Source organism: Mizuhopecten yessoensis, unplaced genomic scaffold (genome assembly GCF_002113885.1).
Source record: "Mizuhopecten yessoensis strain PY_sf001 unplaced genomic scaffold, ASM211388v2 scaffold10227, whole genome shotgun sequence".
NCBI classification, from domain to species: Eukaryota; Metazoa; Mollusca; class Bivalvia; order Pectinida; family Pectinidae; genus Mizuhopecten; species Mizuhopecten yessoensis.
Genome location: NW_018408441.1, coordinates 405011 through 419457, shown reverse-complemented (window position 1 = coordinate 419457; position 14447 = coordinate 405011). Strand labels below are relative to the sequence as shown.

At 37.0% G+C, this 14447-nt stretch overlaps 1 protein-coding gene across 1 annotated transcript in view; it reads right to left on the bottom strand.

The window, feature by feature from the left end:
* LOC110459826 (globin D, coelomic-like) overlaps nt 1-14168 on the bottom strand; it is a 28769-nt gene extending 14601 nt beyond the window's left edge. Inside the window, exon 1 of the mRNA XM_021512278.1 lies at nt 13255-14168. Within this exon, the coding sequence (XP_021367953.1) occupies nt 13255-13400 (146 nt within the window). The 5' untranslated portion in view covers nt 13401-14168. The remainder of the gene's footprint in view (nt 1-13254) is intronic.
* Nucleotides 14169-14447: the final 279 nt, after the last annotated feature.

Below are 14447 nucleotides of genomic sequence, written 5' to 3'. Positions count from 1 at the left end.
GGTGCCTTTCAAACTAAACCCATATTGATAAACAGACTAGCGGCGTGACGTCGTCGTAGATATAAAATGGTTCTTAAATAAAAATACCTGTTACTTCTGGTCATTTTTACATACTTCGAGATCCCTTGTGCAATAATACCAGAAATATACACATGCATGTCATCATACCTGTGTCTGTTGCAATCGTAAAATATTGTGACATTATGTCAGAAATGTAATCAAGACAATTACAATACCTTATATTAGTCTACTCTATGCATAATCATGGTATTTATACCAAATCTAGCAAAAAAACTATTATATTGCCATCCAGCAAGATTTTGGCATCATAAAAAGGTTAGGGGGTTATTTGATTATCAAGAGGAACGAATACACGAATATTTCAAATGAAAAACTATGAAAAATAACAGCAGTAAGGAAATGGTATCGGAAATAAGGAACATGAAACGAAATGTTACTGTAATATGCTTGCACAATAACCATGCATCTGAAAACGATACCGTGTTTTCAGGAGTTTCACAAGAACAAATGTCTTATCGGTATCACCATGTGTATAAAACGAAGAGGCCCACGACTGTTGACTAGAGATTTTTCAACAAGCAAGCAAGAATTTGTTTCCGTAAGACACATCCTGAAAATATTTTTAGAAACTGTTGATCTTATATTTATATCACTACAACTATACTTTATATCTTTTGGCACATTCCAACAACAGAATTGAGATTCCCTACCACCGACACTGTTAAATAATAGGTTGGGGGGTTGGATGGGAGGGGGGAGTAATATAACCTTTTTACAAACAGCAGAGAGATCTAAATCAAACGTTCTTGTTATTAGCTGCTTCGTGCATATTCGATAGACATGAAGTGTGTATTTACCTATTGGCTTCCAAAGAAAAGATATACTTCAATGATAATTAAAATTAATAATAAACATATCTCAATGCTTCACACAAATCATATTCCAAACAGATATACATTCCATCAGGTCTTATCTGTAAATATCGTAATGTGTTATTTGTTATAGGCAAGAACAGTGTTTTCCCCAATATGCATTGTATACTGTAACACGAACTGTTCCAACGCACAACAGTCCGATTGAGATGGTTATTGTATTGAGTTACAGAGTCCTTTAAATAGTGACATTAAGTGGTATTAAGATCATAGCACTTTTCCATTCAGGAATATTAAAATATGTGCTTTTTAAAAACTTAACAATTTAGCGTTAATATATAAGTTTTGATAACCTCAAGTGAAGCAATATCCACGTGAATTTGATCATCATTTAATACAACAAAGTGTTTATCATGACTGCGCATGTTCCTTTGAAGGTTTATCGTAGATAAGAGTTGACATTTAAAAGTAAGCAGAGAATGTACGCAGATGAACATTTGACCTGCATTATCACAACGGAGGTTACTTCACTTTCATTTTTTTTTGAAATTTACTAACAAAACTTCAGTTCAATAATTTGTATTCCAGATGATTTATTAAAAGGAATTAGACAATGAGCTAGGCCTATATATATTCTTCCCGTGACGTATTACTTTAATATAATAGTTCACTACCCAAACATTATGGCATTTATGTGAGATAGGACTATAAATGTCACATCGCTGCAAATCTCTAGTGCATTTGCGTACAGTATGAAAAAATGCCCTCCATAACCCCTCAACATTTAACACTTGATACAGAATGACTGAAGTGTTCATCTCAATACCAAAATCTAAAACAAAAGTGACAACAATATTTTTCTTTTCACAATAACAGCATTCCAGCCGCACCTGCTGATGATGTTTACGTGTCACAGCTGATCCGCTATTCCTGTTTTAGGAAATGTACTTTCTGGATAGAATGTTCTGTCGACGAATAAACCAAGTAGCTAGAATGTTTGTGTCAAACATCATAATATTTACCTTAAAGTTCGTGGCTTGAACTTTTTAATGTTGGATTTGACATGAAGTACCGGTGCTATCACCACAACCACATGTGGTGAAGGATACACGTAGCCTGCAATTACACTAAGGTTGTTTTACTTCCGGGCTTTATGTGGAGTTCCTGGTGTTTTAAGTAGGGGCCTCATCTCTATTTCTCCTGTTGTTTGCTTCCGTTTCGATTTTGAGGTGAGATTTGCTTGCGTATTACTGTTTTAGTATCTGCTTTAAGGTCCTTACGTGATTGCACAATTACGGTAGTGTGGTAGAAGAGTTGACAGGAAATGTGTTTGTTTAATTTCATAAATCATCTGCATTTTGTGTTTATGTGATAATGCACGTCTTGCCCGGTTTATCTTTTTCGCGAAAGATAATAGCAGGAATATGGTTTATGTCGAAAAACAACCAGCATTGGCAACGCCTCAAGTGTTAAATACGTAACGATCGCCATGTCAACCAGTCAGTCAGATTTTACAAATTTACATTTCCTTTTTTTTTTTATCTTCAAGGAAATGTTCACTGTGGTTTTTTTTGTATTTAACATATCTGCAACACTTTAGTCATGGAACGATCTACTGATCAGTGGTCGTAGGCTCAAATAATTTATATTGCCTATAAGTTGTCATAGGCTCAAATAATTTATATTGCCTTTTAGTTGTCATGGGCTCAAATAATGTATATTGCCTGTTAGTTGTCATGGGCTCAAAAAAATGTATATTGCCTTTAAGTTTTCATAGGCTCAAATAATTTATATTGCCTGTTAGTTGTCATAGGCTCAAAATAATGTATATTGCCTTTAAGTTGTCATAGGCTCAAATAATGTATATTGCCTTTAAGTTGTCATAGGCTCAACTAATGTATATTGCCAGTTAGTTGTCATAGGCTCAAAATAATGTATATTGCCTTTAAGTTGTCATAGGCTCAAATAATTTATATTGCCTGTAAGTTGTCAAAGGCTCAAATAGTTTATATTGCCTGTAAGTTGTCATAGGCTCAAATAATTTATGTTGCCTGTAATTTTTCTTAGGCTCAAATAATTTATATTGCCTGTTAGTTGTCATAGACTCAAATAATGTATATTGCCTGTAGGATGTAACAGGTACTTCTATAGCCTCCAATAAACAATACATTTGGAAGAAATGGTTGATACATTTACTTATTACAAAGATATTTTGTACGGAAACCGGTTAGTGCCACATGAAGTAAAAAATTGTATAGCTATCTCGTAATTACGACATAATTATCTCTTAATAACGACATTATTATCTCGTAATTACGACTTAGTATGTCGTAATAACGACTTAATTATCTCGTAATTAATTATTAAATAATTACGAGATAACTGAATGTGACACATTGCACCACTGTATTATCATTGTATGCTCAGTTTCGTATTTTTCTCTGCGCATTCTCGGAAAAACTTTAACTTCATATCGCGGTTAAGTCGAAGCGGTGCAGTACATTGTCTTTGTTTTCTGTTGTATTTCATTTATTTTTCACTAATTGTGTAGGGTTTTATAGTATCAGCGACGTGCATAAAGGGTATTGGTAAGTACATTGATCTATATTTTGTGATGTCATCTTATTAATTTGCTTCTGCGGTAACAGGAGGCCCACTTGATATAAGATGACTCAAGAAATAGACTTTGTGTTTAAATAAAAAAAAAAAATGAAAGTAAGGATTTGCGTGTTTGCCATCCGTACGGATATCTAATGCCTTCGTGACAAATATGCCACGTTGATTACACATCACTCAGCCATGATGGAAAGCTATAAATCAACATCTGTATGGGTTATTTTGCATAACCCAATTATTCGTCATCCGCCAGTTAAAAAAACTTGTTTTTTGAATAACAACAACACTTAGAATCAAATACCACAAACACTTGACATGTATATACAGCCGCTGGTTGATGCGCGGATCGTCAGTGAATTGAGTTTGTCTGGGCCTGTCTCATAACACCTAATATCCCTTCACCGTAAAACCATTAGGCTAAAAAGATGGGCTTGATGTACATATTTCAGTTATCAAGACACCGTAAACGTGTATATGATATAGCAGAAAAAAAATACAACCCCAATACATATTGAACTGTGTCAACACACAAAGACAAAATATGTAAACTGTTTCAGCACACAGGGACAAAATAAATAACAGCGTCAACACATATAGACAAAATAGTAAACTGTGTCAACACTCAGGGACAAAATAAATAACAGCGTCAACACATATAGACAAAATAGTAAACTGTGTCAACACTCAGGGACAAAATAAATAACAGCGTCAACACATATAGACAAAATAGTAAACTGTGTCAACACTCAGGGACAAAATAAATAACAGCGTCAACACACATAGACAAAATAGTAAACTGTGTCAACACTCAGGAACAAAATAAATAACAACGTCAACACATATAGACAAAATAGTAAACTCTGTCAACACACAGGGACAAAATAAATAACAGCGTCAGCACACATAGACAAAATAGTAAACTGTGTCAACACTCAGGGACGAAATAAAAAAAGAGCGTCAACACACAAGGATCACGGAGATAACATTTATGATAGTGTAAACAGACAGAAAACATAGTTTACACAGGTAAAAAATATAAAACATTGAAAACAATGGGAAAATGTATAACAGTGCCACCATACAGGGACCAAACTTACTACAGTGTCGACACACAGGGAGAAAGTATGCAGACGCACAAAGAAGCAACTACAAAATATACCACACCATCAATACACATTGACAAAGTAACTACAGGATGAACACTCGAGTGTACCACATTACAGAACAAAACATACCACACCATCAATTCACTTTGACAAAGTAACTACAGGATGAACACTCGAGTGTACCACATTACAGAACAAAATATACCACACCATCAATACACATTGACAAAGTAACTACAGGATGAACACTCGAGTGTACCACATTACAGAACAAAATATACCACACCATCAATACACATTGACAAAGTAACTACAGGATGAACACTCGAGTGTATCACATTACAGAACAAAATAAACCACACCATCGATACACATTGACAAAGTAACTACAGGATGAACACTCGAGTGTATCACATTACAGAACAAAATATACCACACCATCAATTCACATTGACAAAGTAACTACAGGATGAACACTCGAGATTATCACATCACAGAACAAAATATACCACACCATCAATACACAATATACCGCTGTAACGTAAAAGTGGTGAACTGCTTTGACATGTTTCATTGTATAGTAACATGTCTGTTTGGGGGTATTATTTTTTAACAAAGTTAGTTATTGTCAGATTAATTCTGTATGGTGTAAAAGGTCATATAGATTATTGATTGACCTTGACGTTTACAAGTGTTATATAAGTATACAGCTATGTTGTGCGTATCACTTATGATTGTTTTTTGTTTGCTTTCAGTAATTACGTTGATGAATAACAAAATTCAAACTCATCATTAGCAAACATCAATCGGTGACCGATCCAGCTACAGAGATTACATTCGACGTCAATGTCGATATCGAAGATATAAATAGGCTGTGAAGATATCATAAAAAAGGCATGCCCGACATTTGAACAAAAAATAGCATCAAAATACGGATAAATATTTCTGATACCAACTTTTTAAAACATGACTATGATAATGATACGCACTGCAATCCAATCGTCAGCAAATACCATCCTAATGACTTCCGTACTGAATGATATATAGCAGCGGTTATGACATTTATTGGCCAACATGTCCAATTCAAAGAGTCACTAACTAAGTCAATTAAAGGGTTCGATTCGTTGGCATTATCGCTGTTAAGAAGAAAAAAACCCGTCAAGCTTGGAGGAAGCAGCGTCGAGGAAGCGCTCAGACGTCATGATATATTAACAATTTTAAACTGATAAGAGTTCAACGAAAAAATACGGAAATATCTTGAGCTTTAACCATTACAGTATCAGTATACATAAAAGGTACGGTAATGGTAACGGAGTACACGGAAAATGGACACAGGATAAGAGTATGGAAAAGTAACACACGACGAGAGAAAATGAAAAAGACGTAGGATGAGAGAAGTGGAAACGGACACATAGTGAGAGAAAAGGAGGACACGGAAAGGGAAGAAGCAGGATAAGAGAAAAGGAAAGAGATGTAGGATGAAAGAAGTGGAAAGTGACACATGGTGAGAAAAAAGAAGGACAGGGAAATTAGGGACGCAGGATAAGAGCAGAAGAAGAGAGAAAAGAAACGTAGGTTAAGAGAAGTGGAAAGGGACACATAGTGAGAAAAAAGAAGGAAAAGGAAATTAGGGACGCAGGATAAGAGCAGAGGAAGAGAGAAAAGAAAAGTATGTTGAAAGAAGTGGAAAAGGGGACTCAACAGGTCGACGAAGGATCAGAGAAGTGAACGGGTCGACGCAGGATCAGAGAAGTGGAAGGGTCGACGCTGGATTAGAGAAGTGGAAGGGTCGACACAGGATCAGAGACGTGGAAGGGTCGACGCAGGATCAGAGAAGTTAGAGGGTCGACGCATGATCAGAGAAGTGCAATGGTCGACGGTAGATCAGAGAAGTAGAAGGGGTCGACGCAGGATCAGAAAAGTGGAAGGATCGACGCAGGATCAGAAAAGTAAAAGGGTCGACCCAGGATCAGAGAAGTAGAAGGGTCGACGCAGGATCAGAGAAGTGGAAGGATCGACGCAGGATCAGAGAAGTGGAAGGGTAGACGCAGGATTAGAGAAGTGGAAGGGTCGACGCTGGATCAGAGAAATGGAGGGTCGACGCAGAATCAGAGAAGTGGAAGGGTCGACGCAGAATCAGAGAAGAAGAAGGGTCGACGCTGGATCAGAGAAAAGAAGTGGACGGGTCGACGCTGGATCAGTGATTAGAAGTGGAAGGGTCGACACAGGATCAGAGAAGTGGAAGGGTCGACGTAGGATCAGAGAAGTGGAAGGGTCGACGCAGGATCAGAGAAATGGAAGGATCGACGCAGGATTAGAGAAGTGGACGGGTCGACGCAGGATTAGAGAAGAGGACGGGTCGACGCTGGATCAGAGATTAGAAGTGGACGGATCGACGCTGGATCAGAGATTAGAAGTGGACGGGTCGACGCAGGATCAGAGAAGTGGAAGGGTCGACGCAGGATCACAGAAGTGGAAGGGGACGCCGCATCAGAGAAAAGCGACGTGAACGAAGACACTATTTGCTTTTAACGTTCAGGTGATATAGAGCAAAACCACAGCGTTTCTTTTCTTCAGAAACGCAATACAAATAGCATGGCATCGACTAGGGAAATAGCTTAACTTCGTGTTCAAGTGAATTATTAAAAAAATGTCAGTGAACCTCAGCGATTCCAATATTTTACTTTTTATTAAATATTGTAGTACAACGTAATTTCAACTGATTTAGAAATCACACTAAATGACATTGCAGCTAGGTTTTGAACTTTAAGAATCGGCCAGTGGGCGTTTTCAAAAAGTTTTGAACCGCTCCTACTTACAATAATGATGTATGATGCGCCAATATGGGGACACGCCGAGACTTATTGATAATATACAAATTCGAACAATGAAATGTATTTTTGGAGTCGTTGAACAGTTTATGGACAGGACATCCTCTGTCTGGCTATACTACGGAAGGAAGTGCTTAGGCTAGACGGCCGTCACAGGTCAGCAATAATAGCAGATTATAACACAAAATGCTTGCGTGGTCATCGAGTTGAAGCAATTCTTTGAATGCGAACGTTTTCCAGTTATCATTCACGAACGTGTACACTAGCAAAAGCATTAAAACTTCGTTCAACAAGCGTATATTTACGTAGATTAGACGAGTTAATATTGTAAACTAGCGGCTGGAATGATAAAACTATGACTGGTATTAAAAGAACATTCCGATGTATTATTTGAAGAAAGAAGTGGCAATGAAAATCACTGTCATAACGCAATTAGCCATCATAAAGGACCTGGAGAATTTATAATGCCTCACTTGTTTTGAGCTTTTTACGCTACAGTTAAAATAATGCAGACATCTGAACAACAGTTATAACCTGCTTTAACGTTATATTATAGAAGTAATTGTTTCAGTGAGTGGATAGGTGATTGCGGAGTGAGCGGAAGAGCCAGCGAATGGTTGGAAGGGTATATTGCAACAGGATACGATCGTTGAAAAAGTCGTCAACTGAAAATCGGACATTTATTTCATTCAAAACCAGCAAAATCTAGATGACCTCAAAACCTTTTGATTAGCGTGATAAAGATATTATGAGTCCATCTAGTGACTTCAATTATGTTCATGGTGAACAGATTACGTACTGTTAGACAAAACCATAATGCATATCACCACACTTGTATATACCAAGAACTGTGTTTGCTATATACCAAGAACTGTGTTTGCTATATGAACTGTGTTTACTATATACCAAGAACTGTGTTTGCTATATACCAAGAACTGTGTTTGCTATATACCATGAACTGTGTTTGCTATATAATATGAACTGTGTTTGCTATATACCATGAACTGTGTTTGCTATATTCCAAGAACAGTGTTTGCTATATACCAAAAACAGTGTTTGCTATATACCAAGAACTGTGTTTGCTATATACCAAGAACTGTGTTTGCTATATACCAAGAACAGTGTTTGCTATATACCAAGAACAGTGTTTGCTATATACCATGAACTGTGTTTGCTATATACCAAGAACTGTGTTTGCTATATACCTAGAACAGTGTTTGCTATATACCATGAACTGTGTTTGCTATATACCATGAACTGTGTTTGCTTTATACCAAGAACAGTGTTTGGTATATACCATGAACTGTGTTTGCTATATACCAAGAACTGTGTTTGCTATATACCAAGAACAGTGTTTGCTATATACCAAGAACAGTGTTTGCTATATACCAAGAACAGTGTTTGCTATATACCAAAATCAGTGTTTGCTATATACCAAGAACAGTGTTTGCTATATACCAAGAACTGTGTTTCTGAAGTCTGAAATTTAAACGAAACGTTCATTGACTTATAAACAGAAAGCAAATAAATGCATCTATTACTCATTATTGCTTCTTTATATATAATTAACTGATTAATTTCAACAGCATATCGCTATGAGCTTTTCCTAAAATGCCCAGAGACATATATCGAGTTGGAGATATATCTGGTAATAATGTAACCCGGTTTGTTCAGATCCCGTGAATACTGATTATATACCAAGCAGATCCATGAAGTATGCTCGGAGATAAACTCTAGAATGCGTACCGGCATAGACTGTGGCTTCAGAATACAAGATTCTAGAAGTCCATGTTACTGTCAAAGATATTGATTTTTGCAATATTAACTTATTTTGGATTAATTTGGTTCCCATATCAATAAACATTGGCCTTTATCTGTCTCGGCGTCAATCCTTGCAGTCCCTCTATCACGTGACAATATTGAACACATCTCAATCGCAGTAGTTCGTGATTTACATCCAGCGATCACTAAGCTTTGATACGTAAATACAATTCAATTAATGAAGTCTAAAAACGTCCATAACTCACACAGGATTGCCATGTCCTAATCTTGTTCCGAATATCGGGACTACATCCCGTCGACCGGAGCCTGACAATGCACTCACACCATGCGGACGTGCAGCAGTCGCGCAATATGTTTGTGTCACACTGATGGATCGCTGGTCACTTTAATACATACAAATGTATTAGATATGATATGGGATGAGGGGAAAGGGATTATGTAATCCGTCAGTAGACAAGCACAATTGTCTACGTAATACGCTGTATCTCCGCACTATTACAACAATGCTTATAAGGACATATGCCAGCATGTAATTAATATATATCTTCATAGCTGAATGATAATTCGGTTATTTGTGTTGCGACAGCAATGTCTGTATAATATTGATACGAATGACATGGTTAAGGTCTGGTATAGCTCATTTACATATATATGTGCTTAACAATAGCCAGATATTCAGGAGTTATTTCAGCAGTAATATGCTGTGGCACAACATTTTTGTTGGAATTTCAATTTAATTTCATGTATTGCTCGTAATTAGATGTTACACAAAACTTGAAAAGTAGACAAGGTCTTTTTAAGTCCTGTCATATCGTTTCAATATATGTATTGTATATAATGCTGCCGTCTTATGTTTCATGCCAACGTTTATTTACATACATTTATAACTTATACATTCGGTATTTTACCACGTTTGTGGAAAAAAAACGACACTTTTCATTTCGTTTTGTATTCCATAAAACGGCCTCAGTTGATTATTTTTCAAACATTTTCGAATCATTAGTTATATTTTCCACCATAATACACGTATACACATAGATTAGTCTTAGGTAGAGGGGGAAAAAATTAAAGGTCATGGTGAGAAAGGTAAAATTGTACTGGGTACTTGACTAATGGTATTTTCGATCCCTCTACAGCTCTGAACAATTGGTCATTTGTGTATTAATGTAAGTGTGTGTTGCAGCTAGTATTATGTAATGATACATCAGTGAATCTTGAAGATTGATATGGCGATTTAATCAAAGATTGGAATTTGTTTTAAACAATGCAAACAGCACTTATTACGCCTTGCGTATTGCAGAGTTATCTGCTCTTGTGAGCAGGTATTGATTGTTACGTCATTTGTTTGCGAGATTAACGTCATCAATTTTTGAGAAAACGAAGTAATTTTCTCACACAAAACAATGACGTATCAATCAATACCTGCTCACAAGAGAAGACAACTCTGCAATACGCAAAGACGGATTACTACACTGTACATCATTGTAGGTAGACATATAGGAAACCCTCGAATCAATACCCTGAACATACAAAATATGTTTAATATAAACTGTTCTACTTATCTAATTCATCAACTTGTCAAATGTAATATAACTAAATAATATTTGTACTATCAATAGTTGTCATGAAAATACTCTAAAAGTGGAAGACCAGTATAGAAGTGTCTTAATATATATCAATCGGATTCGTTAATCGACCAATGACATCAGGCAATACATAAATTATGTAAAACTGTACGGAGCTTGAACTTTAACATGGCTATAATACTACACAGTAACATGATGTAATTAGTTGATTTCTATTGTTATACAATCAGGTTTTGCAGTGAGTAATTACTGCATGTTTACACCTGACTGGTTTTACTCGTTTGTATCCGCCATTCTCTCATCCTCACAGGCAGCGAGCCAAGATAAGCACCCCTTTACTCCAAGAAATGACAAACGACTTTCAAGTCTCGAATGTAAATGTTGCTGGGAATTCTAAACATTCATATTTTGTCTGACGTCAACATTCATCATTGTTGGGCTATTGTTTACACTGTGGTCCTGTTTAATGTTGTAACTCTGTCTGAATCAATCCGCAACAGAACACACGTTACAACAATTTCACATATAAACGAGTCTCCGTTTACAACTCTAGCGAGAAACCTTGATATGAAGTTATCTACCAATTTAACACGCTGCCAAACATTAGGGGACGGGGGCGGTGAACCAACTAGCTGTTTGGGAAGTCGAGTATCCGTTAATTACAAAGTCACTAACTCATTTTACTTACAGAATCTTTTTCAATTTGAACTCAATAACAATTATCACAAAAGGAGTAGACCCTTCTGGTGGTTATAATGAAGGTTTACAACGCCTACTGCCAAATATATATACTTTCTACTTAAACAACTTACTTATAAATAGAGTAGACCTCTAGTGGTGACAGGAGACGAAATATGTCTCCCGTTTCCTTCTTACCTACACTGTAAATGGTGTATGAACATTCAGCTCGTGTATCAATTTAATTGATATTTGGGATAGATCTTGGTTAGAGATGTTTAATGGAAAGTACTCAATTTTACAAATTGTAATTTGAGTTGAAGCTCCATGTTTTTTAATCTAACAGGAGGACATGAATTGATGGTGGCCTGATGCTATAAACCGCGGACGGCTGAAGCTTGTATTGATATAAATACACATCACACATCATTATCTACTCCAGAGCCTGCTAGGCAAATTGACCAATAAACTCATTTTAATTTGAAATCATGACTAAATATATTGCTTAATAGAATTCTACGTATGTTACAATGGTGTCTGAAAATATAGACGTATATCTATTTTAACACGTTTATACTTATTTCGTCGTAAATTTCGCGATTACTTTACGCCACGAGATGTGGACTGTTAAAGCTTGACTATAAGACCCAGATGTTGGAGCCTTGTAGCTGGAATTTTGTCTGGCATGGCTACCAAGAAATACTAGTTTAAGTGTGAGTACTTTGGTAACGTTGCAAGGGGTTAATAGGCAACTGTCCATGTCCACTGCATTCTACACACTGTACACGTGGGCTTTTTATTGTTTAGGCTATTAATGGCACTGAAGGGTGCTAAAAGGGAGAAATGACCACATGCTGCAGTCAAATATCTACTTTTTTGGCTATCTGCATTTTGCAAACTGGATTTTCAAATAGGTGCTTCCTGCCTTCGTATCTTTAGTAATCATTTCTCACTGCTGTCAATCACTACTAAAACCATACGGGGATCCTATTTAAATCAATTATATCATTATAACGAAGAGAGATAAACGACATTTGAACGAGTTTCTGAAGCCGTCAAGAAAAGAAATGTGGTTTTCAACGAAGTTTTCGACAACCTTCATATTAAGAGGATAGTTTATGCTGACAAATATACATGGCATGAGCTTGGCAGAGTACTACAAAAGCACTCTCGCGCAAATAGTGTATTACGTCGAACAATTGAGACATACCAGTACATGCCATTCCACGGGAAACCATTTAATATATTGATAACTGTATGTTCAGAGCCTCAAAATAGAGACAATATTTAACAAACAGTATTAGTTCTTCAGAACTACAAAACACATTAACCTGAACTGAGGGACCGTATTATGACAGCAGCCTTCTATGGCCTTTTAACACGGAACAAAACCGAACACGCGCATTTCGTGTTTTCTGATTAGTTACACGTATCATATTCTTTGATTTTGTCTTATGACATTTCATAAAATAATCCCGATATTTTATCATCAGTTTTGAAAATCGTTTGTTACAGGAGAGGGGGGGGGGGGGCATTATAACAAGGGAAAGACATTGTCTCAAGATTCTTAAGTATTTCTACCGAATATAAAGTCAATATTTCATTACATTGAACTTGTATTGGAAGTTGGGGGGAAGGGATGGGTCCGTTATTACGTAAAAACTGTATTCTGAACGCCATACCGTCGTTCGTAAACCATATACATGTATGTTAAAAACAGTTCCCTCGTCCCTTTGCGGTATGTTACCGTACTTGTACTTACCTCACAAAGACGATTACGCCCAGATCGTGCAGGTCATCTTTGATGAGCTCGAGCGTGGTTCGGAGGATAATCTTTTCGGCGGGTGTGAGATATGAGCTAAGTCGGTTCCGGTTCCGACCCAAACAATGACCAGGTACGTTACCCATGCTTTCTTACTTTCACGGATTCTACTCACAGTATTTATCACACATGTATCTATACCATTCAGGCACTAGGTGGATTATGATGATAGCACAGTGTTATATTTTGTAAAATATTATTTTTCCTATTCATGCGCGTTTATAAGCATATCCGTCGTGTAACAGCACGCACATAGGTGTGTTTGCATTCACATCTTTTTTGTTATTGTCCCTCCATATCCCTTGCGTCAAAGCGCAGAGTTGTTAAACATGCGCATCTGAGTCGACACATTTAATAATTGCTTTAAGAAATAAAAGGCCGTGGCCACTGGGACGCTATTGGTCAGATCCATCGCCTCTTCCGCCTACTAGGCTACAACACGTGCAGTTCACCAATGTGCATATTAATCCTGTGCATGGCAACACTATATACGCTTACATCATTACGTTAAGCTTCCGTCTTGTCACACAAAAAGTAAATATAGAATATAACATTCAAACTTTCACATCCACTACGCTAAGTACATCTAAGCCACTGAGACATCGAATCGTTTTAGAATAGAAATGTTAAACAGTTACGGAAGATGACATTTAAGAAACCTTTCAATTTTGCACTCTACTTCAAATTCAAGCGCGTTGCTGTCAATAGAAGTTTCCGCCCCTGACCGCCTGAGAGACAGAAACAGTGGTGATTTACATTAGTATAAGTCGTAACCGCGGAACTAAAGCATACCTGTTATTAGCGCATCAAACGGCTGCATGTAGGCTCGCGTCCATTACGTGGCGTGTGCTTTAGAGAGGCTGACTGTCATTAGGCGGTCAGAGCTACACCGACTCAGGAAAAACCGCATAACACGGAACACCAATCAGCGCTCTCAAACACGACAAAGGAAACACGGAAAGCAACCAAGTCTGAGAGCGTTCCTTATGAACACCTCTTCAAACACGGTGTAACGTGTGAACTGTGGATAAGATAGGAGGGGTTCCTGAAAGTGTTACTGATCCATTCTACGTGTATAATAATTATGCACGGAAAAAGAAAGTTGGATACTTCAGCTAATTGGTCATTCTTTG